The following is a 15953-nucleotide window of genomic DNA, read 5'->3' as shown; positions in this document are numbered from 1 at the left end:
ATGCACTGACCACCTGAAGCTGAGGTAGAATAATATTGTATGTCAACTATAATTAAATACATATATATAGTCACAGGAGGTGGAGTATAGCATAAGAAAGATAGTCAATGGTATTGTAACAGTTATATCAGATGTCAGAGGGGTAGTAGCTTGGGCTGGGGCAGTTATCTCTTTGTGAGGGGTGTAAATGTCTAACTATTGCATGGCTCTGTACACCTGGAAGTAATTTTAAAAAAAGAGAGAGAGAGATGGGGAAATTAAATAAAATATTAATTTGCTCTATCCAAAATAAAACAACACAGGGTCAGAAAACAGATCAGTGTTTCCCCGGAGCTGGGGGTAAGAGAAAGGGATTGCTATAAAAAGACACCAGGGAACTTAAAAAAAAAAAAAATTGCAGGGTAATTTCCAAAGTCCAAAGTTAACTGTGTGTGTGTGTATGTGTGTGTGTGTGTGTGTGTGTGTGTGTGTTCATGAACACAGATAAACATGCATGTTCTTGGCCATAAACTTCCAGCTTTATCATCATAAACTAATATTAAGTGCCTACTAAGAATTGCCTCTTTTTTATTTATTATAAAAAAAGAACATAAAAGAAGTTGCATTTATTCTTGTTTAGAAAAGGAGAAATGAATTTTTACTTACTTTGAAATCTAAATGAAAAAGTCTACATTAATCTCAAAAGAAGTTTTCAAGGTTCGTGTTTCATAACTTCTTTAGAGACATTGGAAATTCTGTTGTTAATTTTAGGTTGTTAGAAATTAAGTTTCTTTTGTGATTAATTCCTCCTTAAACCATATTGCTGCTACTGTGTCCACTTTGGGGTGCAGTGGTTTGTCCTGTGACCTCACTTCTCTGAAAAATCTAAGAGTTGTTGGTTTTTCAGTTTTAGATTTTTACTTGTTGTTAGAATTGGAGTGGCAAATTCTAAGCTCCTTACTTGACATTTCTCCAAAAAAGATATACAAATGGTGAACAAGCAAATGAAAAAAATGCTTGTCATCAATAGTCATCAGGGAAATGCAAATCAAAGCCTCACTGAGATACCACTTCACACTTCCTGGAATAGCTAGAATCAAAAAGTTGAATAACAACAAGTGTTAGCAAAGCCATGGAGAAATTGGAACCCTCGAACACTGGTGCGAATGTAAACTGGTCCAGCTGCTTTGGAAAACAGTCTGGCACTTCCTCAGATGATTAAACATTTGACCTGAATTACCATATGACCTAGCCATTCAACTCTTAGCTGTACGCCTAAGAGAAATGAAAATATATGTCCACACAAAAACTTGTGTTTTAATGTTCATAGCAGCGTCATTCAGAGGAGCCAAAAGTTGGAAACAACCAAAATGTCTATCAACAAGATAAATGAATAAACAAAATGTGGTATATCCACACAATGGAATATTTTTCAGCCTTAGAAAGGAATGAAGTACTGATACACGCTACAACATAGATGAACCTTGAAAACATTAGGCTAAGTGAAGGAAACCAGTCACAAAAGACTAGATACTATATGATTCCATGTATAGGAAAGTTCAGAGTAGGGAAATCTTTAGAGACAGAAAATAGATTAGTGGTTGTTTAGGGCTGGGAAAGCAGGACAGCAGTTAAGAGAGTGACAGCTAAAGGATACGGGGGTTCCCTTCTTGAAATGATGAAAATGTTCTATAATTTATCTTCGTGATGGTTGTGCTATCTGTGAATATATTAGAAACCATTGAATTGTACACTTTAAACGGGTAAATTATATGGCATTATGAATTATACCTTAATAAAATTGTTAAGTAAAAGAGATTAGGATATTCTAAAAAGTACATGTACTAACCATTCCATTGAATGGCGAGAGACTAAGCGTTCACTGCCAGCACCTCTTTCCGCCCTCCCGCCTCTCTCATTTCCCCTCTGCTCTCCAAACCTGAGGGTGGAGGTCCAGCAGCATGACGTGCTGCCAACACTATAATCCTTGCCACCTTTAGTCATCTTTAGAGAAAGGATTTCTCTAAAGCATAGCTCACACCTAGCACAGAGCTTGCAGTCAACCAGTGGTAAAGCCCCCAGGAGGCAACTGGGTACAATAGCTTCTGCCAGAAGTGCACCCTCTGCTGGAGGGGTGAAGAAACCTCCTGGGGACAGGCCTGGTAGTGGTACTGTGGCCTGTGATGTTATATTGCTCTGACTTCAGAACAAGCCTGTGCTTCTGGAGCACAGCTGTTGGTCCTCTGCAGGAGGCGAGAGACGCTCAGAGGGGCTGCCCTATTTGAAGACACCTATGTGCTGCCTGTGCCAACGTGGGACAATTGTGCCATAGACCTTCACCAAGCGTGTTGTATACCTGCAGAATGTGTCACGTAGACGGAGAGTGTGCTTAAGAATCCATTTTAATGGCAAACATTTCATTCTCAAAAAATCCCCCCAAAACCCAATTTCCCGTAATTGGTAGTTCTGAACATTGATTTTTTTTTTTTTTTTTTTTTGTCATGAGGTCAAAATGTACCTAAGTATGTGATTGGGAATGTTAAACTAGGTGACAGAATTGGATATTGGCAAATATTTTCCCATTTTCGTTAGTGTGTGGGTTTTTAATACAAACATGGGCACATAAAACATTAAAGAAAGTCCACATATTTCAATGAACAAGTTTTAGGAGTTTAATTTATAACAATTATAACTAAACCTATTGATCTTTTTATAATGCCAACATTTAGGGAGTTTTTTTGAGCAAGTAAATTTCTTACAACTGAATGGCGTCTATCATTTTATCATACCATAGTTCCACTCATTCACTATGTTTTTCTAATCAATTCTATATGCAAGTACATGTATTTAAGGTTGTCTGTACTATTCCTGTATGTTTGCTATCAGATTACCTTAAACTAAAAGATAATTCATGTTAGCAATTTTCACCTTTCTCAAATTGACCCCTATTTGTGCTAAAATACCACAGAAAACCCATTACAATGATAGTTGCTTAATTACTGACATTAGTAAGAATAATAATACAGTCTAATGGGAACTTTTCCTTTGTGAATTATTCTGTAACAGCTCATTTTCAATAGTGTGGGCCCTTAGGACACGTTTGGGAATTTTGTGGGGAAGGGTTTGGCTTGTCGCAATGACAGGCGAATATTGTTAGGCCAGCTGTGCTGATGCCTAAGTTCAATAGATCCACTAAATCGAAATATTTACATTTCCACCCTTGTCTTAACACTGGTCCACAATGCTTGGTGCTTCCAACTCCTGATCTTCTCAGAGGTCTACAGGGTAAGTTACCTTTTGCCAGCATTTTAAATTGTAGCTTCCTTTCTTTTGCCAAGTCAGCGACCATTTATCTGTATGGACTTCTAAACATTTGTTGAAATTGCTTATCCTCTGATGTTACCTCTCCCATTCTCTCTTTCGTAGTGGGTTTGTGGCTTTTGGTTTCGTTTTTTTTAATTTCCTTTGCTTTCAGTGCGAGATAATATCTTCTCCCAGAGGGCGTGGGAAATGTTTTAGGTGGTTTGGCTAGTATACTGGCAGTTAGTGCCTCGTTAGGGCTCGGTCTGCTAAACAGTCCCAGGCTTGCATGAACTCAGCATGAGCGGTATGTTTAGGCATACCAGTTTCAATAGTTGAGAGGAATGCAGAATCTTATTCATTACTATTTCTCAAGCTGAGCTTTTTGAAACTAATTTACATTCAGAAATAACAGCAAAAGCAGTGTCATGGCTCCTTATCAATAAAAGGAATAACACACTGGATAAATTGTTTTCTTACTCTAGCATTCAGCTGTGCTACATTTTTTTCTTCATATTCACAGATATTTTGGTAGAAGGCCGCAGTGGGATTGTAGAGGGGCGTCAAATCTTAATGAACTTCATCAGCTATTAAGTGACATAATGATTAGAAGATTAAAGACTGAAGTTTTAACCCAGCTGCCCCCTAAAATCAGACAGCGTATTCCATTTGATCTTCCGTCAGCCGCAGCCAAGGTGAGAACCCTTGCTTGATTAAAAGGCTTATTTTAAATCATTTTAAATTATATTATGAAAGATTGCGCATATTTCCTATTGCACAGAAGGAAAAGTCCACCTTCTTAAAATAGGTTTAATCAATAGAGTATATGAGTTGGCTTTGTATTATTTCAAGAAGTGAGCGGGAAGAATTTAACTTTAGTCATCAAATAATGTGAAAAGATTCAGTGTCCTAGTTATTAAAAAATACACTTCTGCTGAATAGAGAAAAAAACGTATTTCAATTACAACAAAGATTTAGTGTGAGGATTTCTGAGTATCTGTAGGATGTGAAGCAAGTGAAGTTGTGTTTTGTCCTTTAGGAATTTTTAAAGTATGAGTAGCTTTTTTCTAGAACAACTTAGGTGTAGCCCTTTTCTTAAAATCTTAAAACTCTGTGATAATGTAAGATGTGAAGTTCAACATATCAGAAAGTCAAACTATGTTTTAATCCTCACCTACATTTACTTTTCGGGAGTGCAATGCTTATATATTCTCTGAAATTTCTTCAAATCTGGACATAACTTTGTTGACAAAGACTATTTATTGCATTGTTCTATCTTAAAAGCTTAGAGTAAGCATTTTGTAAACATTGAGCAATGTGTTATTGGAAAAAATAAAAATGATCCAATTTTCTTTACCTACTATTTTAGCATTAGAAAGAAAAATAAAAGTTAACATATGGTATCATGTTTTTTTTTTTTTTTTTTTTTTTTTTTTTTTTGAGGTGCATTTTTTTTTTTAATTAATTTTATTGGGGTGACAATTGTTAGTAAATTTACATAGATTTCAGGTGTACAATTCTGTATTACATCGTCTATAAATCCCATTGTGTGTTCACCACCCAGAGTCAGTTCTCCTTCCATCACCATATATTTGATCCTCTTTACCCTCATCACCCACCCCCCACCCCCTTACCCTCTGGTAACCACTAAATTATTGTCTGTGTCTATGAGTTTTTGTTTCTCATTTGTTTGTCTTGTTCTTTTTGGTTTATATACCACATATCAGTGAAATCATAGGGTTCTCTGCTTTTTCTGTCTGACTTGTTTCACTTAGCATTATTCTCTCGAGATCCATCCATGTTGTCACAAATGTTCCTATATCATCTTTCCTTAACGCCGAATAGTATTCCATTGTGTATATGTACCACAACTTCTTTATCCATTCATCTATCGAAGGACATTTTGGTTGTTTCCATGTCTTGGCCACCGTAAACAAAGCTGCAATGAACATTGGCGTACACGTGTCTCTATAGAGAAATGCTTTTATATTTTTGGGGTAGATACCCAGGAGAGCGATTGCTGGGTCATATGGTAATTCTATTCGTAATTTCTTGAGGAACCTCCACACTGCCTTCCATAGCGGCTGCACCAGTCTGCATTCCCACCAACAGTGTATGAGAGTTCCTTTTTCTCCACAGCCTCTCCAACACTTGTTACTATTTGTTTTGTTGATGAAAGCCATTCTGACTGGGGTGAGGTGATATCTCATTGTGGTTTTCATTTGCATTTCTCTGATGATTAGCGATGTTGAGCATTTTTTCATATGTCTATTTGCCATTTGTATATCCTCTTTGGAGAAATGTCTCTTCAGGTCCTCTGTCCATTTTTCAATTGGGTTGTTTGTTTTTTTGTTGTTGAGTTTCATGAGTTCCTTGTATATTTTGGATATTAGCCCCTTATCAGAGGAACTGTTTGCGAAAATCTTCTCCCATTCAGTTGGTTGCCTCATTATTTTGTCAATAGTTTCTTTTGCTGTGCAGAAGCTTTTCAGTTTCATATAATCCCATTTGTTTATTTTAGTTTTTACTTCCATTGCCTTTGGAGTCAAATTCATAAAATGCTCTTTGAACCCAAGGTCCATAAGTTTAGTACCTATGTTTTCTTCAATGCAGTTTATTGTGTCAGGTCTTATGCTTAAGTCTTTGATCCATTTTGAATTAATTTTGGTACATGGTGACAGATAGCAGTCCAGTTTCATTCTTTTGCACGTAGCTATCCAATTCTGCCAGCACCATTTATTGAAGAGGCTGTCTTTCGTCCATTGTATGTTTTTAGCTTCTTTGTCAAAAATTATCTGTCCATATTTATGTGGTTTTATTTCTGGGTTCTCAATTCTATTCCATTGGTCTATGTGTCTGTTTTTCCGCCAATACCAAGCTGTTTTGATTATTGTAGCCCTGTAGTACAAGGAAAAATCAGGGAGTGTGATACCTCCAGTATTGTTCTTTTTTTTTAATATTGCTTTGGCTATTCGGGGTCTTTTGTGGTTCCAAACAAATCTGATGATTTTTTGTTCTATTTCTTTAAAAAATGCCATTGGGATTTTAATGGGGATTGCATTAAATCTGTATATGGCTTTGGGTAATATGGCCATTTTAACTATGTTGATTCTTCCAATCCATGAGCACGGAATGTCTTTCCATTTCTTTGTGTCTTCTTCAATTTCTTTCAAAAATGTCTTATAGTTTTCAGCATATAGGTCCTTCACATCCTTGGTTAAGTTTATTCCTAGGTATTTTATTCTTTTTGCTGCAATTGCAAAAGGAATTGTTTTTTCTATCTCTTTTTCTGAGATTTCATTGTTGGTATATAGGAAAGCAATGGACTTTTGTACGTTGATTTTGTAGCCAGCAACTTTACTATATTCATTGATTGTTTCTAATAGCTTTTTGGTGGAGTCTTTAGGGTTTTCTATGTATAGCATCATGTCATCTGCAAAGAGTGACAATTTAACTTCTTCATTCCGAATTTGGATGCCTTTTATTTCTTTCTCTTGCCTGATAGCTCTGGCGAGAACTTCCAACACTATGTTGAAAAGCAGAGGTGATAGGGGACAACCTTGTCGTGTTCCTGAACGTACAGCAAAGGGCTTCAGCTTTTCACCATTAATTATGAGGTTAGCTGAGGGCTTGTCGTATATGGCCTTTATTATGTTGAGGTATTTTCCTTCTATCCCAATTTTAGTAAGTGTTTTAATCATAAATGGATGTTGTATCTTATCAAATGCTTTTTCTGCATCAATTGATAGAATCATATGATTTTTGTCCTTTATTTTGTTTATGTGATGTATCACATTGATGGATTTGCGAATGTTGAACCATCCTTGTGCCCCGGGGATGAACCCCACTTGGTCGTGATGAATAATCTTTTTAATGCATTGTTGTATTCGATTTGCTAGAATTTTGTTTAGGATTTTAGCATCTGTATTCATCAGAGATATAGGTCTGTAGTTTTCTTTTTTTGTGTTGTCCTTACCAGGTTTTGGTATCAGGGTAATGTTGGCCTCATAAAATGAGTTAGGGAGTACTGACTCTTCTTCAATTTTTTGGAAGAGTTTGAGCAGGATTGGTATTAGATCCTCTTTGAAGGTTTGGTAGAATTCACTGGTGAAGCCATCTGGTCCAGGACTTTTGATTTTGGGAAGGTTTTTGATGACTGATTCAATTTCCTTACTGGTGATCGGCCTGTTAAGATTTTCCAGTTCTTCATGATTCAGCCTTGGAAGGCTATATGTTTCTAAGAACTTGTCCATTTCTTCTAAGTTATTAAATTTGGTGGCATATAGTCCTTCATAGTATTCTTGGATAATCCTTTGTATTTCTGTGGTGTCCGTGATAACTTCCCCTTTTTCATTTCTGATTTTGTTAATTAGTGTCTTCTCTCTTTTTATCTTAGTGAGTCTAGCCAAGGGTTTGTCGATTTTGTTAATCTTTTCAAAGAACCAGCTTTTTGTCACATTAATTCTTTCTATTGTCTTTTTGTTCTCTATTTCATTTAGTTCTGCTCTGATTTTTGTTATTTCCTTTCTTCTGCTGACCTTGGGTTTCGCTTGTTCTTCTTTTTCTAGTTTTTTAAGGTGTAACATGAGGTTATTTATTTGGGATTTTTCTTGTTTCTTGAGATGGGCCTGTAATGATATAAATTTCCCTCTTAAAACTGCTTTCGCGGCATCCCAAAAATTTTGGTAGGATGTATTTTCATTGTCATTTGTTTCTATGTATCTTTTGAGCTCTCCTCTAATTTCTTCTTTGACCCAGTCGTTCTTTAAAAGTATGTTGTTTAATCTCCATGTATTTGTGTTTTTTCCTGCTTTCTTTTTGCAGTTGATATCCAATTTCAAAGCTTTGTGATCAGAGAATATGCTTGGTATGATTTCAATCTTCTTAAATTTGCTGAGGCTGATTTTGTGTCCCAATATATGGTCTATCCTTGAGAATGTTCCATGTACACTAGAAAAGAATGTATAGTCTGATGTTTTAGGATGAAGTGCTCTATATATGTCAATTATGTCCAATTCCTCTAATGTGTCATTTAGGGCTGCGATTTCGTTATTTATCTTCTGTTTGGATGATCTATCCATAGCTGTCAATGATGTATTTAAGTCCCCTAGTATTATTGTGTTTTGGTCAATTTCTCCCTTTAGTTCTGTTAGTAGTTGCTTGGTATATTTCGGTGCTCCCTGATTGGGGGCATAAATATTGATGACTGTTATGTCTTCTTGTTGTATAGTCCCCTTTACCATTATGAAATGTCCATCTTTGTCTCTTGTTATCTTTTTCACCCTGAAGTCTGTTTCATCGGAGATCATTATGGCTACACCTGATTTTTTCTGGGTACCATTTGCTTGAAGTGTCAATTTCCACCCTTTCACTTTGAGTCTATGCTTGTCCTTGTAGCTGAGATGTGTCTCTTGTAGGCAGCATATGGTTGGGTTTAGTTTTTTGATCCAATCTGCTACTCTGTGTCTCTTTATTGGTGAGTTCAGTCCATTTACATTCAGGGTGATTATTGATATGTGAGGATTTCCTGTCATTCTGTCTTTAGTTTTCTGGTAAGGCTGTGTCTCCATTGTTTCTTTGCCTTTTTGTTGTTGTCTGTTATTTCTGTGTGGTAGTATTCTATGATGTTTCCCTCTGTTTCTTCTTTTATTACAGTATATATTTCAGATTTGGATGTTTTTTGAGTGGTTACCCTTGAGTTTATATAAAAGAAAGTTTGATATTTAGAGTATTCCAGTTTCTTCAGTACGCTTACTTTCTCTATTCCCATATTCCAGTTCAGGCCATTACGCTCCCTCTTTTTATATTTCGGTTGCCACAAGTTGTCCCTGTTGATGGTGGTCTAATAGCCTCCTTTAGTATTTCTTGTAGTGCAGGTCGTGTATTAGAAAATTCCCTCAGCTTCTGGATGTCTGGAAAGGTCTTTATTCCTCCTTCATATCTAAAGGAGATCTTTGCTGGATATATTATTCTTGGTTCATGATTTCTCTCTTTCAATAGTTTGAATATTTGGTTCCATTCCCTCCTAGCTTGTAGAGTTTCTGCTGAAAAATCTGATGATAATCTAATGGGCTTTCCTTTGTAAGTTACCGTCTTCTTTTCCCTGGCTGCCTTGAGGATTCTTTCTTTATCATTGATTTTAGACAGCTTCAATACAATGTGCCTTGGTGAAGGCCTGTTGGGATTGAGGTAATTAGGTGTTCTATTTGCTTCTTGGATTCGAGGATCCAGTTCTGTCCACAAGTTTGGGAAGTTCTCATCGACGATTTGTTTGAATATATTCTCTGTTCCCTTCCCTCTTTCTTCTCCTTCTGGTATGCCCATTATTCTTATATTGCTCTTTCTGATGGAGTCAGAAAGTTCTTGTAGAGTTCTTTCATTTCTTTTAAGTCTCAAGTCTCTTTCTTCTTCCCTCTGTGTAAATTCCAGGTTCCTATCTTCGATGTCACTGATTCTTTCCTCCATCTGGTCAACTCTACTACCTAAGCTGGATATTTTATTGTTAATTTCTTCTATTGAGTTCTTAATCTCCAGAAATTCTATTTGGTTCTTTTTCAAGATTTCAATCTCTTTTGTAAAATGCTCATGGTGTTCTTTGATTGTGTTTCTGAGTTCATTAAACTGCCTTTCTGTGTTTTCTTGCATCTCGTTCAGTTTTTTCAGAATTGCGATCTTGAATTCTCTGTCATTTAAATCACAAAGGTCCATATCTCTAAGTTCCTTTTCTGGAGACTTTTCACTTTCTTTCTGAGCTATCTTGTTGCCTTGGTTATTCATGGCAATCACTGCTTTACTATTTCTCTTCCTAGACATCTACAGGAGTGTCTTCTGCAACAGGTTGATAGGTATGCGAAGAGCTTTTGGAGTTCCAAAGCTCTTTCTGCACCAGATTCAGAGCCCGTTTGTTTCAGCAGTTCTGTTTACTCCTGCAGGGATCCGCCCAGATAGGTGGGACCAGGGGCAGGGTGAGTTGTGAGAGGTGGCCCAGAGCAATGGCGGCGACCACCACCACAGCCAGTCCTGCTTCCACAGCTCCCTCCCCTTTGCCGGAACTAGTTGAGCTGCGAATCTGTGTCTGCGGTCCACAGTTCTCAGAGCAGCAAATATTCTGTCCTTTGATCCGATACTGCTACTTTATCGCTTCTAGCACCGGGCAGGTGGGGGCGGGGCGAGCTCTGGGAGGGTAGGGAGGGGGCGGCTAGTCTCCGTGCCTAAGGCTTCCGTTCTTCGCTCGGCAGTGAGGGCTTAAACCACCGATTTCAGCCCTCTTCCCTCAGTCTTTGCTCCGAGGTCTGCCGTGAGCGAGCGTTGGGTTCAGCGGTTTTGTATGCTGCCCCCTCAGCCCTGCGGGCCGTGAGCGGAGCCCTAGCAGTCTGAGTCCTTCCCTCTCCCGCAGGTGCGGAAGATCTGGGCGCAGCGGGCTCCGAGCACTGAGCTAGGTCTGTGTCCTGTGCCCGCGCAGCTCCGTCTCCGCACTTCTCCTCTCCCTCCTCCCCCGCTCGCGCGATTCACCCACCTGGAGGTGAATTCAGTAGTCGGCCTCTTCGTCTTGCCTGTCTGCTGTGCAAGGAGTCCTTTGTGGAGTTATTGTTGTCCGATTCGTTGTAAATTCCAGGGGAGCGTTACAGAGCTTCACCTCACGCCGCCATTTTTTTTCGTCTCCGGTATCATGTTTTTATTTAACTAATATCCCCCAAGTCTTTATGCTTACTTAAATAAAATACCTTTTTATAAAAATTCTTTGCTACCATAGACAGTTTCACTACCCTGCTTTCTTATGTATTTACATTTTTATTTTTACTTTACAAAATGTTTCCCTTTAAGAGGAAACTGCAGCTATTTGATTTATGTTGTTAGCAAAGACCATGGTTTTCACCCATTTTGTCATTGGTGTCCATTGGCATTAACAGGCAACCGACTTGTTGCCTGTTTTTAAACATCAACAATGTTTAAAACATCAACTAACTCCTTGTTGATGTTTTTATATGAACACATTTGACATCTTTGGGACTTTTCTTTTTATATCTTCTTATATAAAAAAGAAAAAAGTAGGACATGGTTCACGATTGCATTAATTGTTCTGTTCTATATGCTGTTTCTAAACAATGTTATTGTCTCCCACGTAGGAATTGAGTACCAGCTTTGAAGAGTGGGAAAAGTTAATGAGAGCTCCAAGTTCAGGTGCCACTGAGACGGTTATGGGGTTGATTACTCGCATTTTTAAACAAACTGCTATTGCCAAGGTACTCATTGCTGGGCCATCATGTGTTTGTCTTGGTACAAATTACTTAGTGTATTTTAATGTTTTCATTTAAGAAGCTTATTTGCATATTTGCATACTGTAACGTGTCTCTGCCGTTTAATTTTTTACCTATTATTTAAAAATGTAGACATATTCAAAGTATAACAATAGTATATTGAGCACCATTCTACCTATCCATATATTGATCCTTTCCAATATGTGGGTACTCTTTGATAGTGTTTTACACTTTAAAGGACATACATATATTCATCTTTGTGAATTCATACATATATTCAGCTCTTTCCATGATTTTACTACATAATTGCTACAAATAATCTTTTTTTCAATCATTTTTTAATTGGCGCTATGATTTTAGTTCCCTACAGAGATAGATGTGCTCATGTTCTGTTTGTCTAAAAATGCAAATTGGAAGGTATTAGAGTCTTTAAATCTCAGTGTGACTACCAAGTAGACTCATCACACAGTGTTTCTTGTTGTCCTTAATAGTGTGGTGGAACTTATACATGCTAATGAGTGTCATGCCTCTCCAGTTCTGAGATATTTTATAATGTAATTTTTTAGTGAGGTTTACTGAGGTATAATTTACATATAAAATGTGTCCTTTTAAAATGTGTAGTTTGATGACACTTGACAAATACATATAGTATCAAAATATCTATTACCCTAGAAGTTTTCCTCTTGTACCTTTGCAGTCACTTCATTCACACCCACCTCTCTAGACCGTGGCAGTCACAGATCTGCTTCTATCACTATAGTTTTGCATTGTCCAGAATGTCACAAAAATGCAATCATCTGTAGCTTTGTATCTGGCTTTCATTTAGCATAAAGCTTTTGAATATTGATCCACATCTATGCATATGTCATTAGATTTTTCACTTTTACTACTGAATAATGTTCCAAAGTATGGGTATAACATTTTTTATTATTTTAATTCTTTTACTAGTGAACAGCTTTTAGAGTATTCTCAGTTGGGGTTATTTTGAATAAGCCTGTTATAATCATTCTTGTACAGGTCTTTTTTTTTAAAGGACACTTTTTTTTTTTAAAGGAAGTTTTGTGTTTTTTTTAAGATTTTATTGGGGAAGGGGAACAGGACTTTATTGGGGAACAGTGTGTACTTCCAGCACTTTTTTCCAAGTCAAGTTGTTGTCCTTTCAGTCTTAGTTGTGGAAGGCGTAGCTCAGCTCCAGGTCCAGTTGCCGTTGCTAGTTGCAGGGGGCGCAGCCCACCATCCCTTGCGGGACTCGAAGAATTGAACTAGCAACCTTGTGGTTGAGAGCCCACTGGCCCATGTGGGAATTGAACCAGCAGCCTTCAGAGTTAGGAGTATGGAGCTCTAACCACCTGAGCCACCAGGCCAGCTCCCGTGTGTGGACATATTTTTATTTCCCTTGAGTAAATAACTGGAAATGGGACTGCTGGGTCATATGGAAAATGTAGGTTTATCTTTATAAAAGCTGCCAAATTGTTTTTCAAAGTTCTATGCCATTTTGCATTCCTACTGGCAACATCTGAGAGTTCTTTGTCATCTTTGTCAGCAGTTGGTATTATCAATCTTTTTAATTTTAGCTCTTGTTCTTGGTATGTAGTGGTATCTCATTTTTATTTAATTTGCCTTTTTTAATCACTAGTGATATCGAACATATTTTCATATACTTTTAGGCATTCATTTTCTTTTCAGAAATATCTATTCATATCAAGTCTATATTTATATTGGGTTATAAGAACTCTTTATATGTTTTGGAAACAAGGCCTCTAACATATATGTCCTTTTCCAAGTATTTCTTCCAAATCTGTGGATTCCATTTTTATTTCTTAATATTGCTTTTTCTAAGAACAGAAATTTTAAATTTTGAAGCAGTCCAGTTTATCAGTTTTTTCTTTTACATTTTGTACCTTTTGAGTCCTAATTAATTTTTGCTTAATTCATGTTTACAAAGATTTTCTCCTATGTTTTTGTCTGAAAGTATTATACCTATAGGTAATATATGTAGATCTATACACTATTTTGGCTTAATATTTTTATGTGCTACAGAGTAACAGTGGAGGTTCAGTTTGTTTTTTGTTTGGTTTGGATTTTCAGTTGTTCCAACACTCTTTGTTGGAAATTTTTCCCTCATTGAATTATCTTGGCGCCTTCATAAAATATCAGTTGGTTAAATATGTGTGGGTCTGTTTTTGAACTCTATTCTGTTTCATTGATCTATACATCTAGCTTTACAGAATACTACAGTGGCTTGATTACTTTTTTAAGTCTTGAAATCACATAGTGGTCACCCCTACTTTATTCGTTTTGTTTTTTCTATTGTAGGTCCTTTGCTTTCCCTTATGAGTTTAAGAATTAGCTTGTTAAGTCTGTTCAATTTTGATTGGTATTGTTTTGAATCTATAGATTAATTTGGAAGAATTGACTTTTTTAAATTGAGGTATAATTCACAAACACCATTATATTAGTTTCAGGTGTGCAACATAATGATTTGATATTTGTATATATTGCAAAATGATCACCACAATAAGTCCAGTTAACATCCATCACGGTACATACTTACAAATTTTTTCTTACAATGTGAACCCTTAAAATCCACTCTCTTAGCAATTTTCAAACATGCAGTACAGTGTTGTTAATTACAGTCTCCATGCTGTATATTACATTCTCATGACCCATTTACTTTATAACTGGAAGGTTGTACCTTTTGAACCCATTTCTCCTACACACCTCTACCCCCAATCTGTAAGTTCAGTTTTTGTTTTGTTTTTTTAAGATTGTACATATAAGTGAGATTATACAGTATTTTTGTCTTTCTCTGTCTGACTTATTTCACTTAGCACAATGCCCTCAAGATCCACGCAGGTTGTCACAAATGGCAAGATTTCCCCCTATTTTAAAAAATGTTTTCGGGTGAAATTGGTTAATAAAGTTACATAGGTTTCAAGTGAACAAGTCCATCATCTGTATGTTGCATTGTGTGTTCACCACCCAAAGTCAAATCTCCTTCCGTCACCATATATTTGACCTCTTTTACCCTCTTCTACCACCCTTCTTCCCCCCTTACCCTCTGGTAACCATTAAACTCTTGTCTGTGTCTATGAGCATTTGTTTCTTTGTTTGTCTTTTTCTTTTGTTGCCTTCAGTTTTATATCCCTCATATAAGTGAAATCATATGGTTACTACAAATAACATTCCATTACATATATATGCACCACATTTTCTTTATCCATCCATCAATGGACACTTTTTGTTTTCATGTCTTGACTGCTATAAATAATGGGGCAGTGAACATGAAGTGCATATATCTTTTTGAGTTAGTGTTTTCATTTTCTTCAGACAAATACCTAGAAGTTGAATTACTGGATCATATGGTAGTTCTAGCTCTAATTTTTTTGAAGCACCTCCATACTGTTTCCATAGTGAATGCAACAATTTTCATTCCCACCAATGGTGTACAAGGGTTTCCTTCCTGTACATCCTCACCGACACTTGTTATGTCTTATTTTTTTGATACTAGCCAGTCTGGTGTTAAGAATTGACTTCCTAATAGTATTGAATCTCCCGATCCAAGAAAAGTATATCTCTCTCCTCTAATTTAGATCTTTTTAAATTTCTCCCAGCAATGTTTTCTAGTTTTCTTGAATACATTTTGTTAGATTTATTTCTAAGTATTTCATGTCCTCTTATGCTCTTGTAAATAGTATTTCTAAATTTAAATTTCTACTTTTTCATTGTTAAATATAGCATCATTATCCTGTGGCCTTGCTGAACTCATTTATTAGTTCTTATGCTTTTTTGTAAATTCTTTTGGATTTTCTACCTAGAGCATCATTCTGTGTGCACATAAAGATACTCTTATTTCTTCTCTGTACTCTGTATGCCTTTTATTTGTCTTGCCTCTCACATTGAATGAACACAAGTACACTTTTTTTGATTAGAAGTGATAGGATCAAACGTCCTTGCTTGCTGCCAATCTTAGGTAAAAAGCACTAATCATGATGTTGTCTTTAAGTTTTTCAAACATGCCTTTTTTCAGGTCAGAAAATTTCATTCTTTTCCTAGTTTTTTGAGAGGAGAGATGAGACGTATAAATTTTTTTCCTTTGGCAGACCTGGGTTAGGAAAAAAGTGGCTACCATAAAAAGTGGATAAGAAGAAGACAGCTAAATTTAACATTATGAAGGCTGAGTTTGGACTGTCACAACAGTTCAAAATATCAGAGGGTCCCAACACAAGAAGTTCACCCTTACACACAAGTGTTATTTACATTGGCCTCTACCTGGTGCTGACTAGGAGATCAGAGAGCACGCCCATTAGTGGAGGACAAGCATAATAACACTGCCTGTTTCCAGGACCCTGTTCTCATACTAAGCAAAAACATTGTCAGACACCCCCCCTCACAGCCTCCAAAGCCCCGTCCAGG

General features: G+C 36.8%; 1 protein-coding gene across 6 annotated transcripts in view; it reads left to right on the top strand.

The window, feature by feature from the left end:
* ZRANB3 (zinc finger RANBP2-type containing 3) overlaps positions 1-15953 on the top strand; it is a 193893-nt gene that overhangs the window by 115423 nt on the left and 62517 nt on the right. For all 6 annotated transcript variants that reach the window (XM_081052625.1, XM_081052624.1, XM_081052626.1 and 3 more), the window contains 2 exons: positions 3803-3974; positions 11406-11522. In XM_081052625.1, coding sequence (XP_080908751.1) covers positions 3803-3974; positions 11406-11522 — 289 coding nt within the window. The remainder of the gene's footprint in view (positions 1-3802; positions 3975-11405; positions 11523-15953) is intronic.

The sequence above is a fragment of the Rhinolophus hipposideros genome (assembly GCF_964194185.1).
Source record: "Rhinolophus hipposideros genome assembly, chromosome: 6".
Taxonomy (NCBI): Eukaryota; Metazoa; Chordata; class Mammalia; order Chiroptera; family Rhinolophidae; genus Rhinolophus; species Rhinolophus hipposideros.
This window is presented reverse-complemented; position numbering and strand designations above follow the sequence as displayed.